Genomic DNA, 17,371 nt, shown 5'->3' with positions numbered 1-17,371 from the left:
GACAGACCAGACATAAGACCAGATATAAGACATATAGATAGACCAGATAAGACATATAGACAAACCAGACATAAGACATATAAACAGACCAGACATAAGACATATAGACAGACCCGATATAAGACATCTAGTTGAATAGCTACACAGACAAAGGACTCCGACAAGGTTTGGGAAAGAGGAAACTAATGGAATGTGGGCCAGCTCATCTCAGCCCCCCAACACTCACCTGTGCCCTGTTAATGCCAGCCTCACCCAGGGAGATGGAAAGGTGCAACGCAGTGTGAAATGCCACACACACACACACACACACACACACAAACATCACACCCTGCTGTCCATCAAGCCCGAGCTACAGACACACACATTCCACTGCCTCGCAAAACACCAGCTGAACACACATTCCACGCCTATCCTCTCAACCCCTACTGTTGGACTGCGACACTCCCAGGCCGGGCTCCAACGGGACACCCTGGGACAGTGGGGTCGGGGGCTGTGGATGGAGGCTGCATCATGGGTGAAGCCTGGGGTGAAGCCTGGGTCCCACACATCCTCACATCAGCCTGAAACATGCTTTTTTTTTGCAAGGTCGTCCAGGAAATCACTCTGCCGGGAGAGTCAATAAAGTGTGTTTGCCCAAACCCCCGCTTACATAACAGGAGGCAGGCCGAGGCCAGGACAGACAGAGGCTGGGCTGCAACACTCAAAACAAGACGAGTGCTAATCCGTGTGTTCTGTCGGAGAGACCAGAAACAGAACACGGCTGGATCGGGACCAGGCGGATCGCGTGGGCATTCCTCGAGGCAGACCGGGATCTGATCTAAATTAGACCGAGGCGAAGACTGGACTTACATCACAGCCCAGAACCTTGAACACCAGCCAAGCTGGCAGAGCAAACAGTGAATGAGTCATACAGTGTTGTTCCCCTGGACCCTGAGGACGCTGAGTCCAGGTGGACCACAACAACAACAGGAGAAGCGTAGTGTGGTCAACATGTCTGGGGTGATGGTGAAAGGAGCTGGCCATGTGATCGGGATGGTTGCGTCAGCCTCCTCGTCACTGTAAACAGAAGCCCGTCTCGTGCGGTGATCCACCAGTCAGGAAAGGTTGAGTAATCCTGCATCTATTGGCCAATCAACAGCTCTGAGGCCTTCTCAGTGTGTTTGGCAGAACGGGTAGTTTGTGTGAGTGCGTAAGTGAATATGTGTGGATGGGTGTACGACACCGTGTGTGAAAGACAGTGTAGTTGCCACTAAATGGTTAGGAGCATGTGTAGGACTTTGTCTGCCAGACACATTGCTAACATGGCTGGAGTTGTATCTCCCTGAAGCGTGTGTACCCTGAGCCCTGCTAGCGCTTATGCCACATTAGCGCGTATTTTGCGGCAGCTATCTGGTTTCGTGGCAGCGCTGGCGCCAAGGAGACTGGTCACCGGGGAAGAACATGCGACTTAAGTTGAAAACAAGGACTCAGCCAGGAACCAAGAAAGAGGGTCCTATAAAAACACAGCCACATTTCCAGATGGGCCTGGAGGGGGAACGGGGGGGGGGGGGGGCTGCTATATTGGCCTGTTGCTTGGTGAACTGGGGAAGGATATAAATGGGATGTTTTGATCTAGGTTTAAATCGGGATGGGTAAACATAATACGGTTGAGCCACTCAGGGACATAATGTACAGACTGGAAAGACCCCTGTCTGTGGAGAAGGTGGCCTCTGTCCTGCCTGTCACAAATAAAGGAAGACCAAGGTGAGCTGGTGGGAGGTCATCCGTAAAACCCACCCAGACTCAGGGAGGTGGTGTTCAGGGAGGTGGTGTTCAGGGATGCGGCGTTCAGGATCTCTTTACATCTTTAACCTGATAGGGCTGCATCAGACAGAGCTGCACCAATACCTTTCAGGGGTTCTAACATCAGGGCTTTAAAGGAGGGCGGAGCCACGAGCCGCGGGACCCACGGCACGGCTCCACAGGTCACAGACGGTGATTTAACGACGGCCAAGTGATTTAGAACCTAGCATCATGAATCTTATTCAAAGCGAAAAAATCTTAGGTATGTACGCAACGAGCCTCGAGGCGTTCCCCAGAAGGGAAGGCTGGGGCGTGGCCATGCCCCCTGGCGACAGGCATTCCTCGTGGCATAACATGGGCAGACCAGGAAGCTCCCATCTCCACATGGTGCCGCATGACAATTCACCACAGAGCACACGGTTAACTCTGACAACCTGCTGCTGTCCTGGACGGGAGAGATGTGCTGACGCAACTACAGAGACATGGAGCTGGGGCGGCGGCCGGAGGCGAGAAAAACCCGCTGAAATATCAGCCACAGAGGAGACCAGGCAGGAAGGATGCTATCTGAACGGAGCGCGGGGCGTGTACAGAGATGAGAACTGGGGTCATTCGGGTCTAAGTAGCCTAGCGGTTATGCGTTCAGCCCGCCAACAGTAACGAGTTTAAGTCTAATTCTCAGTGACAGGTCTAGAGCTGCAGTATCCCAGCCGGGGCTCTTAAAAAGAGTTGCGTAACACCTAGCAGCTGAACAGAGGTTGTCCTTCTGAGTCACAGTCGGTCCAGGCCGCCTCCTGGGTTTGGTTACGTAATAGTTCCAGGCCAAATTTCATGTAAGAGATCCTTAGCGTTGGAGTGTCAAGAAGGGGCTGTGGATAATGCTGGGTAGTACTAGATGAAAATGAAGAGGCACTACTCAATAAACCCACCCACGCCAGCGCGTTCCTGGATGAAACAGTGGTCCTGGATGACTTAGTCTTTATTACAGTACTCGTGTGAACCATCCTCACAACTATAGCAACCCATGGCAAATGAGGAAATCTGAAAACATTTAGTCGTTCCTTGCTTTTAAAAAATGGGTTTAATTTCATAATTGCGTTTAGGGTTAGTATTAGGGCTTTGGCCAGAGAGACAGGCCAGAGAAACAGAAACACCTAAAATATTTTCAGTAAATCCCCTGCTTTTTTCTTTGCTGTCTGTTCAATAATACCTATCAGAAACAGAAGAAGCAGAAAGACAGGGCTCAGCAGTCAGCCGTAATGACAACCGTTGACTTAGCACCTGCCAGCAGACTAGATCCAGTAAAACAAGCATGAACAGGAGAGCTTCAAGCTGAGGCCTGAGAGAAGCGCTGAGACATCAACCCTGTCAGAGCTGAGAGATGGACTTCATAACAGGAGAGGAGGCAGATTAACTGGGCTCTGCTCACCCATGATAGATAACAACAGATGAGTCCGCAGACATTCCCCTAACGCTCCGCAAACGTCAAGTCTCACGCCACGCACCAAGCCAATCGATGATTGAGCTGAGGCAGATCTGGCAGTGTAGTCGTCTTCATCCTGTAGCTGCTGCTCTCCCTCCATCGGCAGCACCGAGCTTGCCATTCGGATGCCCTATACTGTATCAGTGCACACAGCTATACAGCCCAACCACTGCCCTGCTGCTGCAGCCCTCCCATAGATCATTGCATGTTTTATCCATTGGGGTCCCCCACAGAGCCTGGTCGGGTAACTGAAATAGCCATCTAACTATACTGGATTATGAAGGGGTTCGAATTCTGATTGGTTAAAAGCCATGGTATATGAAAGCAATGAGGCACGGGGGGGTGTGGTATATGGCCAAAATGCCACAGTTAAGAGCTGTTCTTCGGCACGACCAACAGATGGAGAGGGAGAGAACGACAAAGGGAGAGATCCTGCATTCCAACCCAATCCCTCCAAACTGGAGAGGTGCAGGAAGCTGCCATGATGAGTGCCCCAGGGATCAATTAGGGTTAACTGCCTTGCTTAGGTACACAACAACAGATCAGATTTTCACCTTGCCGGCTCCTGGAATTGACCCAGCAATCTTTAGGTTACTGGTCGGATGCTCTAACTACTAGGCTCTGTGTTTCCACGTAGAGAGAAAGAGAGAGCTTGGAGATATATGAGTTTTAATACTTCCTGCCCTGGGACCACACTGGCTATATGACCACACTCAGAGAAAGGGAAGAAAAAGATTGATTTCCATTTTCTGTAGCTAGTGACTAGAGGGAGGAGAGAAGACAGGGAGAACGGCAAAGTGTTGGCTATGAATACACACTCAGAAAATAGGAAGCTACAATAGGTGGTGACTGTAGGTTTTTACTGTGTTTATACCAGGGGGTGTGAGCAGAGAAGACAGGGAAGACTGCAGTGAATCCAGCCCCAGAGGATTCATTAACCAACAGAAGGTACCCCGTGTCAGCCACAACGACTGAATTCCCCACAAACAAATCAAATCCCCAATAGGAAGGATGGGATTTCCAGTTCCAGAGCAAAGTTAGGGTTAGGTTAAGTTTAGCCATAAAGGTTAGGTTAAGGAGGTTAAGGTTAAGTTAAAGTTAGAGGAAGGTTTGGTCGGTTAGGTTTAGGTCTAGGTCTAGGGGATAGGCATGGCATTCTGGGTCAGGCTTAGGTTCCAGGTCCCCACAAGAACAGAAAAACAAATGTGTTCTGTGTCAGATCCAGCTCCTACCATGCGGGCTCTGAATTCACACCACACTGATAGGAACTGAAGCCGGGACAGACTGACGAATGAAAGGCCCATGGACCCCCCGACTCCATTATCCTGGATCTTCAATGTACCCACCAAACAGCTAAGCCATAATAGCTTCATCTGACACTGGAAAATTCCAGTGACACCAGAAATTATACCTCACTAGGCCGAACCCTACAATCTTTGAGCAAGGCTGTTAGAAGAATGTTAATGAAAAACTAGAGAAAGCTACAAAAGAAAATTTAAATTCTAGGTTTTAGAAGCGAGGGGATTAGCTGAGTGACCTCATTAAGCACCTTCATTTTCACAAGGACACTTTTTGGTCCTGGAGGTTCTGTCGAATTGCACTAGTCTTAGCGGATTTTAGAACTGAGAAACTGTTCATTCACAGCCTGAGATAAATTGGGCTTGTTAATCTCTGTAACATTTGAGACAAGAAAACAGGGGTTATTTTCCATAAAAATAATATCTAGCATTTCTCAAAATGATTCTCAAAACCACATGGAGGCCATACATCTTTAGAAAGATTAAACAAGATGAGTCTTGTGGACTGAAACGGAACCAAAGTATTAGCCAACATGTAAAAACAGGCAAGACTAGGCATAACACCATGGCACTTTCAACACTCAGTGGAGAATAGAAAACTTACAGAGAAGTGCCAAAGGCTCCAAAACAGAGAGCAAAGTGAAAGTTGGTTTCCTTGGGAACTCTAAACGAGGCTGGAGGAACTTGTGAAATTCTGGGTAAATATCAATCAAGCCTTTATCCGGATGACAGCCATTGTGCATTTAGAGCCATCCTCTTAACACTGCTAGAGGGGAAAAACAAACCATTCAACAAGCGCACACACACACACACACACACACACACTTCGCCTCCATCGTCAAGCTCACTGCACATGCCCTCCACCCACTCCATTCTGTATGAGAGGGTTGATGATGGACAGTGTTTGTACCAGCCATGGACTGACAGCTAGGCAGACAAGTCTCATTCATTTTTTTCTTTCCTGGCCCCCTAGATTAACTCTGGAGGGGAGCCCCCCACTCATTACAGAGGGTGTGCAAGCATGGCCCAAATCCAAGCCTAATGATTGATCCATACATGAACAGGACCTCTTGCCAGCTCCGTATCCAAGTACCCCAACTGTCTGACACGTCTGGACCACTCAAGCCACCCTAAACTACCCAACAGATTCAGAAACGTTGGGGGGCTCGGCTTTACTTAATAAATCCTACTAAAACCACCTAAGATTAGACAAAAAAACAAACTGTTCTACAAGAGCCACTTTAATTGAGGTGTTAATCAAAATAGGATTACGTTCCTTGAAAGGGTCCGGGATTGGTGTTAGTGCATTCTATTTTTATTAAAAGATTACTCATGGGACACTTTTGTGGAAGCTATACAACGTAAATAACAGTGTAGCAGAATGCTAACACGCATGGAGGAATCGCTACATGGCCACATAAGCATGCAAGCTAATACAACAGATTACTGTCCCTTGGTTTTTCATTATTTGAGACAAATTGGTTTGTTAAGGGGGCAAATTATGCTCTTCCTACAGACTCATAAGAATGCCTGCTGATGCCAGACTTACAAGGACATGAGCCAACTAACGCCTACAGCACACGACTACATCTGTGCTCACTCAGCCTGACTCACTGAGCCTGAAAGAAAAAGACACAAACGACACTGAACTGCAGAGAACCACCTTAACACCAGCCCTCTTTGGTTCCCTCCACTGCAATGCTATGACAGCAGTACCAGACGAGAAGGCCTTCCCCTTTGTGAATGCAGATGTCCAAGTCATCACTGGGTCACATTGTGCATAAAAAAAAATAAATAAAAACACATCAGTGCCAAAGCCCCCTCTCCGAAGACGAGGGAGAAAGCTGGAGCTGGGTTCAGCTCTGTTCCCAGCGGTGAAGCTAACTAGCTCAGATTCATCGCTATCTAAGACAGAGGCTTGGAGAGTGGGCTGTGGAGGCAGGGGAGAAACAGGCGAACAAAGGAACGCTGCTTATTTATAACACTCCAAAAAGCTAACCGCAGCCGGCTACTGTGTGTTAGCGAACTGCCACAGGAATGACTGGCACGCAGGCTAGAAGCTAGCATTAGCATGCAGGCCTAGCCACACAACAGAATAACTGTATGAAAGCAGGGCTGATTGGGGAAAAAATACCCTTCAGTTTATGCAGGAGTGGGCTTGGGATTATAGGCCCATGCAAATATCTAGGATGTGTTTATTTTGCTCTCAGGTCTAAGCTGTACCAGACAAACTACATGTCAGTGGATTCAATACAAGCAGGGTTAGGCACACAGTACACAAAACAAATCTTAGTAACATTAAAGACGGTGGCTTAGTTGGCAGAGCGGGGCACTCGAATGCCACTTGTGGGCTGGATTCCCCTACGGGAAAGGTACCAGAAGGTACACGCTCAATACTCTAAGTCACTTTAAGTATACGCTAATGCACTCAAATATGAAGATACTTTTGGAGCAGACTCTCCAAGTGAATAGTTTTGTTTTAAAGGCTGTGACTAAACCGTGAGCCTTATAACCCAGTGTGGCATCAAACATTCTGAAACACATTAGCTGACCTCGCTAGGTTAAGTGAAGAACTGTCCTTGTACAGGCTTCGTGTGGCATGACCCGTCATTAGTGAGATGGGAGGGGACCAGCTGGCCTAACGACCATGTTGGGGAAAAGGGGGCGGAGCGGGGCAGGACATCACCAAAACAATCAGGGTCTAACACAATTACCCCTCTTACACTCACACACTAATGAGATGAGCCCCAACTGGCCAAGCATGCCTGGGATGGTGCAAAACGACACCAAATCGCATTTTAAAAGGAGTCTGTCTACTTAAGAACCTCCTGGGAGGTGGAAACTAGGCTGGGATCAGCAAGAGATTTAGAAACTTGCTTCAGATGACTCCTGGAAACTGGCATTGTAAACTGTTAATCTGAATCGGGGCTGAGCTGCCTAAATACATTAGACCCCATTAAAAGCTCAGAGGGTTGGGAGGAATTGTTCCAGAATCCGCTACAAAATGTGATCCAGGCCAACATTTTGAAAAGCGTTAGATTAGTCCTAAAATAACGTCAATAAGGCGGCAGAAAGCCAACCGGTCAAGAGCGTTGGGCCAGTTACTGAAAGGTTTGCTGGTTTGAAAGCCTGAGACCACAGGACAAGAGTATTAACCTTGAGCAAGACACCTAACCCTAATCGCCACCACAGTCAATCTGTGGAAAATGATTTAAACAAGACCCGGGGGGAGGTAAGAGGAAAGCCTTCTTTATAGAGCGAGTGCTGAGGTGCCTTTCGTTGATACGCAGAGACCATGTTCTCTAGTATTAATAGAGCGCTCAGGAGAATGAGAAGCATCCTTCCTGGATGTCTCCGGGCACCTCCATGTTTATTCCTGGCCCATAAGTCACTGTGACTCGGCTCATCTCCAAATCAGCCGTCATCTCAGTGGGAACCTAACACCCCGGTGCTGACCTGGGCTCGACCTGCTTTACGTAAAGCTCTCAATGGATCTGGATCCAGCACGGGCCAAAATAAGAAGCTGAGAACCTGGTGGTGTACACACAGAGCCCACGGTGACCTTGGTGTTCAGAAGGAGGAACGGAGGTAAGGAATTGAACTACACTGTGCATGTCGCAAAACAACTGATCTGGCATGAGGAGGGCTTGGTGATGACTAACATGTTGACCGTTCATGGATTAGTTGACCCTTTCTGAACATCTGCCAGCAAATTCATTGGAGTGATCAGAGTCAAGGTCTTCAACAAGAGACAGACCTGATCTTAACTAAAATCACAGGTTGACCAACAATGTCCCGTCCCGTCCCCCCCATCTCCACATTAACCCCTCAATCAAAAGCTTTACAGCCTGCTACTCTGTCGGTCTGGCAGGCTTGTTTTACTGAGACCCACTGTGGTGAAGCCCGAGGCACACCAGAGGTAATTATGAGGAGGTTTGCTGCTGTCACAGCCATGTATAATTAGAGAGCAGGGTCATGGGGCGTCCTGGTTCTGAACTGGAGGAATTTCCTGTGCCTTGTTCTAGGTCACACACAGAGCAGAGCTCATTTAGAAATGAGCCAGATTCTGTGGAAATGCTCCTGAATGTGTCATCTTTTACAGTTTGTTTGACAAAGACAACGCCATTTTCCCTCAAGGTTATATTCGACTGAAAAGCAAAGACGGAGAGACTTCCTTCAGTTTTTCCAGAATGGATCGTTTGCAGAAAACCCAGGTCCCCAAGAGAGTTGGGGAGAGGGTTATTTGACACCCAACCTGATGCAGAGAATCCATTTGGGGATATCAGTTCTCACTCACAAATGCATCTCTCAAAAATCTGATGACCTCACATGTCAGGAAAGAGTGAGCATCACACTAATGTCCCATGTCGCTGGTAAATCACCAGACAAGGTCTTTCATCAGACAAGCAGTGCACGCTCGTTTGGTCTCAACACTTATACTGGGAGGGCAAAACCAAAGACTTGGATGGAAATACTAGAAGAAGAACATACACCATTGCAATCTAAACAGGTCCGTGCTATGATAAGCGCATGTAGTTGCAACCCTGAATACAGAACTAGACATATACCCTACGTCATATACCAAAGTGGATGGCTCCACGCGGGCTGGGGTACATAGCCTTGTTTGCTGACTGGTCTAGATGACCTATATTTACATCAATATATCTCTGGAATAATGAGCCTGGACAAAGTTCACTGTCCCCCTTTCAGCTGAGATTCTGATTTGGCTAAGTACGCCACTGGCATCAGTGGCTTCACAGACCATGGTATTTGGGATCAGTGTCCTCCTGTCAAAGGTCACTTGTGTTGGATATGGGACAAAGCAGGGAGAAGCAAAGCGACCTGGATGCAGACATGTCCCCAGGGGAAGAAGCCCATCCATCCACTACAGCATATGTCTTAATGAACCGGAATGAGGCCAGGTTACTAATTATGAAACGCACAAAATAAAAATACCCAGAAAAAGCAGGCCCATTACATAAGGGTGCTTTGCAATGATGATGCTGTTAAAGGGGGATTGAAACAGAACTGTTTGTCTCTGGAAAAAATCGAGGTGGAAGAGTGAGAAAGACAAGAGCTGAGAAGTGCATGGCATTAGAATCTCTTGGTAGGGGTACTGAAGGGGTATACTGTCAGTATGTTTTGATAAAAATTGTGTAAACCCCAATTTCCCTCGTATGGGGAAGAAAATGGAGGGCAAAAAGAAGATAAGCCAAATGTAAACTGTAGGCCTGATGCAGTGATTATGCAGTGGCTCCCGGAATAGAATCCTTCCTTTGTGTGGATTACAGCCAGTCTGCACAGAATTCTTCCAGAAACCAAAGGTTTGGACTAGAAACACTAGCGCTGCGCAAAAACCACCCTTGAATCGCAGCTATACATTAAGCTTAAAACAGGAGGACCAGTTCTATCACCGCTAGAACTATATGGAGAGAAGTCTCACAACAAGCTCAAATGTTCAAGCTCAAAGCTGAAGTGTGTTCAATGTGAACAACACAAGAAATCTTGCGAAGTGAGGGTTTACAGAGATAACCTGGGATTTTTTTGTGTGCAATATTTCACTTGCAATCTTGTAGCATCACACAGACATCTTCTTCAGTTTCATTTCTGGCCTTTGCCTGGCTTAGTTGCCTGCATGAACACTATACTAGTGGAAGTGGAAGGAACCTACCAAAAACCTCCCCACAATGTGCCGTGTAACATCCCATTCAAACAGATACAGCTCTCATGTCTACCACCCTAACCAATGAGATATTGTACTTTGTTGTCCAGCCACAGCTATGAACCATTAACTCAAGCTTAGAGTGCCTTCAGAAAATGCATCGAGATGAATGCTCGGCAATAACCCAAATGCTCAAAACCACTGTGACAAAACGTGCAACCCATTAAATGGCTGGTCAGACCCTCTTCCTAATGTGCTGTGATAGTAGAGCTCCTGATCTATCCACTCAAGACATTAAAGCCATTGTCACGGCAGTTGTCCTACATCAGAGCCCAGCTCTCTTCGCCGGTATCCATTCACATCTTGGGTCATTATGGCAATTCAGAGAGGTCACCAAAAAACGCACAAAGAAAACAGTCCATTACTTGTGGTTTAAAACAGTCAAGGAACAAGAGCAAGGACCTGTCAAAAAGTCGTCCTAACAGTATAACTGAGTAGAAGTAGGGAGGAAAAAGCGAGAGGAGAACTAAATCTGACCTTGTTTCTGGGCCTCCACTGTGCCTGATATGCTGCACTGACGATAATGAGCTCAATTAAAAACGGAGCCGCTTCTGCCATCAATAGGAGTCTGCCAGGCACAAGGACACTTCCCCCGGCCGGGAGGGGGACAATATTAGTTAGCCTCCCGCAGCACACGCTCAGACAGGCAGGCTCATCAGGGCAACTCCAGCAGCCAGTTCTTTGGAGCCCAGTGCTTTTGTCTGGGAAAGTAAAACCGTGCCGACCGCCGGGTGCAGAAATGTGGGCCAGGAGAATAGATCCCCAATGTGCGTTTCCACGGGTGAGGAAACAACCGAAAGTTCCACCATCGCCAAGGGCACCAATTAGGAACTGTGGACTGTTTGTGTCATAATCAACTTGGGAGGGTTCCCGTGACAACGGGAGCACCTTTCTCTAGGTGCTGGGTGCAAACAGGCAAGTTGCTGTTATACACTGGCACAGAGGTCTCTAAACCGAATCCTCTGCCCTGCTATTGGAAGTCACTGTACTGTTCGCTTTTCTGAATAGTCTGCATTTCTCACAGAAACCGTGACATTCACCAGTGTCGGAAACTCTCTCTCTTGATGTGCGTGTGTGTGCGCTCCAAAAAAAATCTCAAAACACCCTGCAAGTCCAAAATAAATGCATTCTGTCATTGTGTTTAAATTCACCTAACAAACCAAGGCCTTAAGCAAAAGTCGGCAGCACGGCCCACAAAACTTCTGTGACCTGAATGTGGAGTCTTTGTCTGGGCCGGCCTGAGGCAGACAGGCCAGCTGTTAATGGTTATGGTGGTTATGGGGGCTTGGATGGCTGGTAACCCAGGGGCCACTGGGCAGGGACCTGACATCTGGGCCTGGGGAGATTACAGGAGTGCCTAAACACCTTCTGATCTGTTCATCCCCCTTCATCAGGTGAAGAAGAGAACTAGTTTCAATTTGGAGGACTTCTGTGACACAGTTCTGTGCAATGCGATTTGTGACCGAGATAAATGGGTTTTCATGTTAATGTTGATTACTGGGTTATGTTGAAAATATTAATACAATGTTTGAAAAAGCTGGCAGTCCCAGAATGGCCTTGTTTATTGGCATTTGCCTTCCTGTCCTGTGTGTTTATATTGCATAGATAGTAGGACGTGGTAATTGTGGCCTACTCCATCCAAATGTACGAGTTGCAGTCTTGAAAACACAGTTGCAAATATGGCTGTATATTCAAAGTAGAGAAAGAGGGAATACCAAGAATGTACTGTATGTCCCAGACCACAGAAATTGTGTGGATTTGGAGTGAGCCCCTACTCTTTCCAGTTATCCAGCCAGTGCAGCCTGGCTACTGAGCCAAAAGGACATTGCTTTGGTTTCCATGTTGTTATCCTTACTTTTCCTGTGTCCTTCAGTAACATCCTTAAATATATAACAGTTTACATTAAACCTCCCATTTAGGGCTGAATGTGAAATGTGTTGTTCAAATGCACACTGTATGTAAGTCTGGGTAGAGGGTTGGGGGGTCATGTCAGTTCAGGTCCTTACCTTCCACACTGTATGTAAGTCTGGGTAGAGGGTTGGGGGGGTCATGTCAGTTCAGGTCCTTACCTTCCACACTGTCGGAGCAGGATGTGCCGATACCGGTGTCACCGCTGTCGGAGGCCGCACTGTGGCGTCTCCCACGGTTACTGTTACCAGGGGCAGAGGGGGTACCCTGCCATGTCGACTCGCACCCAGGGACCCATCCAGGAGAACTGGAACCTAAAAACACAAGTCCATGGTCAGGTGGGAACCGGTCGCAAGTAGAACTGCTCCCTACACGGCCATTTCGGTCCAAAGGCACACCCAGGGAACCAAACGGCCAAACTCTGACCAAATGGCTTCTTCATGGTCACTCCACGGTGACCAGAAAACATTAAGGCAATAAATGCTGTCCTGGTGTACTGCCTTGTCTCTAGCAGATAAGAGGATGGGGGTTGTCAGCTCATTAATAGAGTCAGCAAACAAGCTGCGCGGCTAAAGACTGTTGCTTAGCTCCAATGGCATATGTTTTGGTTGGAGACAGACCCGCTACATTTCTGTTGCTCTATACCCCCTCCCCCATGTAATAAACACACAACACCTGCCACACGTACACACCTCCTCATTATAGCCAATGCCATTATGTCACGCTGAAGTACAGTAGCGTTTGGAGTGTTGACATTTTCCCTGATTCTCATTATGACTGGTAAACACTCGTCGTTTTCTGTGGCCAGATTAAAACCAGTAGTTCAGCATGACACAGTTTCCCTGGCAGGGCAGAGAGGAAATGAGAGACCAGGGATTTGGGCCAAACACACCCAGGTCAGAAAGACCACACAGCTTAGGTTTAAACCAAACCATGTTCCAACTCCAAATACTGGATTTATCCAATATGCGCCGGGGGAGGTTTCCAAAAGAACTGATAGGACTGTTTAGTAGTTCTTTTTAAATGGGTTGTGGATAAGTGAACTTGTTTATGATAATGACTAAAGAAAATAGCAATGGCTAACATATGAGTTAGAGACCATGCTAGGGATTTCCTGTCTACCCAGACCTCTACACAATTGGTTTTCTTGAATTTGTTGACACACAAAAACGTTCACCTTTTGCAATATTCAGCACTTGAGTTTAGTATTGTTTAATCAGATGTGAACTTGTACACTTGCTTTGGCCACAATAGCCTCCAGATCTTTGCCCCCCCTCAAACCAGGTCAAATGGTAACATTTTGGAAACACACCCGACACGGAAACACTGAAGAAGGCAATCCTGCCCAAAAAATAATGTACAATGTAGATTGATAGATCATGCAGATAGTAACAAATGTTATTCTTTGCTAAACATAATGGAGATGTCCTAGTCCCAGATTGGTGGGGGTACTGGTTTGCCTGGGAAGTAGTTGTAGGGTATAATATAGTAATAAATCAGCTGTAAAGACGGACTTATATAGGCTTATATATAGGCTATGAATAGACCTGATTCTTTTCTAATTGGGTAATAAGTTTAAAAAATATCACTGGATCACATTCACATTTTCTTGGTATATGCTATTAAACACGCTATAAACACATGGCTTATAGGTATTAAAAGAATTACGCGATGGCTTCACTTTTCTGATTGTCAGTAGACGTAAGAGGAATACCAATAGGAGGTATTCTACCAATAGGAGGCTTTTCCCAGGCCAACAAACCAATGGAGCTGCGAGACAAGATGTCCACGCATCCATGCCAAGCTGCACTGCCCTCTGGGACTCCCAGGCAGCACATTGAGACCACGATCAAATCCCCGCGCAGCAATCACAAAGCTATACTGCACCACTGTGGCATTATTCAAGAGTCCTTTGTAGTTTGGTTAAATTATTCAAATGTCTAATATTTTTTGTAAAAAATAAAAAAATAAGTAACTTGCAGAGGCTTAGTAGTTTGCAATACTTTGCAATTTCATGCTTAGGCCAGGGACATTTACATCAGACCTGCGAAGCAAGAAAATAATCGGAACCCTCTCAAGCGATTCCCGTTGCAGTATGAATTCAAGTTTGTCTACGTTGCTATGTAAATGTACATTCTTATTTCTTCCCCCAAATCTCCAGTAAATGTGAAGAGGGCCTAACTGAGCAAACTAGTCCGTCACCCATTATAACAGTACAGCCTTCCTCTAGTGAGGAAAAAAGCAGAGCATGCACCGGAATATTTCCTCAGTAATGTCAGCTGACAGGAGGGATTTGGAGTATCAGATTCCATCGGTTCGTTCAGGCACACGCTGTGTAACGGTACCTTGGTCGCGGTGCAAACTCGCCGATACCGACCGTCCGAGGTGGTTTACACCACATTATCAGTGGAGCCCCCCCGGAGGTGGGCAAGTGTGGAAACAACCGTGTCAGAACTGTGTCATGTTTCCGTGCAGTGCACAAGGGTCACACGCTTTTCCCTGGATTTGGCGCGTGGTACGTCTTGACCGCGGTGGTGTCATTTCGAACGCTATGGAAATGATTATGCAAAGTAAGATAAGTCGATCTAGCAATGTAAATCGGCCCTTAGCTGACAGTTTGAGTGGACCAGGGTCGTCCGGGATTCTGAGGGACTCCCTCTAAAACACACCACACACAGGTTGAAATCCAGCCCACACGTTCTACCTTACCTACAAAACATTTTATAAAAGACACAAACGAATAAAAGGACTGTCCCACACCTCAATAGACTCCGTGGGCCACAGCACACGCGGCAAAACTGCTCAGGTGGTGTTTTTGTTCATTGATCTGCACAGCCTGCCCGCCTGCCTTCTACTGGAGGACGATGTTTGGAACGGTGGGTGACCGCGTGGGGGGGGCCCGAGGGGCCCGTGTCCGTATGCTTCCTTGCCCTGACGATGTAGGACCTTGACAGAGGGCAGGTGGCAGCCTTGTGGGGCTGGACACGTCTGAGCTCTAGGCTGAGTCCCAGAACACTGCGCTGCACCTCGACAGTCCGTCTCTACGCGGCGTTTGCCCTCTCCATCTGCTAACCAACCCTATTCCGAGTGTGTTATCCGTTTCGGGCAGGGGTTGTGAGGACCATCCGACTTTGGGCCTGGGCTGGTCAGAAAGTGGTGGAGGGGGCAGCTCAGGTCTGCTCTTTAACAATGTGGAGAGATGACTGTCCTCTAGATCTGTTGTGACCATCTCAAAGACGCGCCAGTGTAAACATTCCGTTAGATTCTTGGCATCACCATCAGTTCCTCCCCTACCTCTATAGTAGGCGTTTCAGGAAGCTAGCGACTCTTGACTGTTATAGACATGTCAGAGACAAGACACGGAGCACTCTCAGACACAGTGTTACAAAACACCCTTTCCAACTTCTTCTTTGTAGACGTTCCCTGACTCTCCTCTCTCCACAGGGAAACAGCGCGTCCATCTGATAGGCATCGGTGAGATGGAACTAGACCGCCGGCAGCCACGACGTCACTCTCCCAATTCTGAAAGGTTTCACGACAGCTCTAGGCAGAGCCTTCGATCAACAAGGCCTCCCACACTCTCTGCTGCTTCCTGCCTACCCGGAACATCACAGATACTTGGGACATTCTGCAGTGATCTGAGCACTGGAATCTCAGTGGACAGCCCATTCGGTCAGGGTTAACCCATTGAGCATGGCTGTGGTGGATCCGTTGTTGGATTCCAGCGATCCACACTCTGTAATTGCTAGCTAGCTATAATAGCCTACATCCTGAGGCGTACATAACAGTCCTGAAACCACACAGGCCATTAGTAAACAGAATCCATCCTAGAGTTGCCTGTATTTTCCATCTATCTGATCTAAAACAGAGGCTGGTGTAGCCAGTCATTAGCAGTGCTTATATAGATGTTCATTAAATAATGACCTGACTTAGTTACAGCCTAAATAGCATGGGGGCAATGTTGTCTGTGTACTGCAGGACATAAGCCTGATGTGATTCAGGGAGAAGTACACCTAAGCTCTTTAGAATGCACTTGGGGTTATGCAATAAGATATAAATGATTCACATAACAGAAACATGAGGGACCATTCAAAGCACATTATGACTCCGCAGTGGCAATGGTCATCTGATTCAGCAGTTCAGGGGGAAAGGAACGTCAGGGAATATTTTGTTTTTGTTTTATTATAGGTTTAATAATGAAAATATTCATTTGTAGGCCCCGGGCTATTACGTACGTTTTAGGTGTGCGCTAAATATCAATCTGGCCACATATACAGCTGTCACTAACTCCGGACAGGACAAAGGGCGCGTGGGACCATCCGCTCTAACGGAAATCTAAGGATGCAATGTAGCCGCATCTCAATGTCACTGTGTTGCTTGAGATGGCTACACATCTCTCAAACGTAGATAACGTCAGATACATTCAAATCGTAGGCTGAGACTTCGGTGAGCAGTTAGATCTCCCTGACTGAGAAAATACCGCTCTCAGTGTAACCAGCATTTTACTTGGCATTAGCATTGATAGTCCAGTTAAAATAATCTCACCAAATATGTTTGATCACCGCATTACCAAGAAGTAAAATGTATGTCCCGGGAGAAAGCTACTGCTAGCGAGCTAACTGCTAACCCCAGAAACCCGCAGTCACCCTCTTCTGTATCTGTGTTAGCTTTGGCATCAGCTAGCTAGACGCTAGTAAAGTCAAGGCATTCACGATAAGAGCCATGAGCAGGTTCTGTTCACATTACCATCAAAATATATACACATTATTATTGGATATAGTATGAATACTAAAATGTTACCTGTTTTAAAAGTATCAAAACCATCCTCGAATTCTTTTCTTCCCCACATTGTGACTGATTTTATGCGCCCGATCGCAGAGGGTAGATCCCACAAGAAAAAAATATATTCGTGATCTCACAAAAGATGGAGAGAATTCCTCAAGAGCTCACCATGATTATATGGCGCGAAAAACAATCATATTTCTAAACATCTTAACCAAACAGTTTCCAATAAAAACTCGTCTTCTGTCCAAAGCGAGCTCCATAAATTAGAAATCTCGGTATATGGTTGACTGAAGAACTACTGTCAGCTTCCCTGGAAACAGCACATGCAACGACGTGTGATCTCACAGAATACGTGCCACTGCTACAGCTCGCGCTCCAGCTCTTGCGAAAGGCTCA

At 47.0% G+C, this 17,371-nt stretch overlaps 1 protein-coding gene across 2 annotated transcripts in view; it reads right to left on the bottom strand.

The window, feature by feature from the left end:
* The window catches only part of cep85l (centrosomal protein 85, like), a 48,263-nt gene that overhangs the window by 27,150 nt on the left and 3,742 nt on the right, over positions 1–17,371 (bottom strand). The window contains exons 1-2 of one of the 2 annotated variants that reach the window (XM_010883022.5): positions 16,991–17,339; positions 12,352–12,504 (exon numbers count right to left, since the gene is read on the bottom strand). In XM_010883022.5, the coding sequence (XP_010881324.1) occupies positions 12,352–12,504; positions 16,991–17,039 (202 nt within the window). In that variant the 5' untranslated portion in view covers positions 17,040–17,339. Of the gene's footprint in view, positions 1–12,351; positions 12,505–16,990; positions 17,340–17,371 lie in introns of those variants that run through there. The other variant, XM_010883023.4, reaches the window with a different exon arrangement.

The sequence above is a fragment of the Esox lucius genome, chromosome 18 (genome assembly GCF_011004845.1).
Source record: "Esox lucius isolate fEsoLuc1 chromosome 18, fEsoLuc1.pri, whole genome shotgun sequence".
Classification (NCBI taxonomy): domain Eukaryota; kingdom Metazoa; phylum Chordata; class Actinopteri; order Esociformes; family Esocidae; genus Esox; species Esox lucius.
The sequence above is the reverse complement of the archived record's forward strand: the minus strand, read 5'-3'. Positions and strand labels throughout refer to the sequence as shown.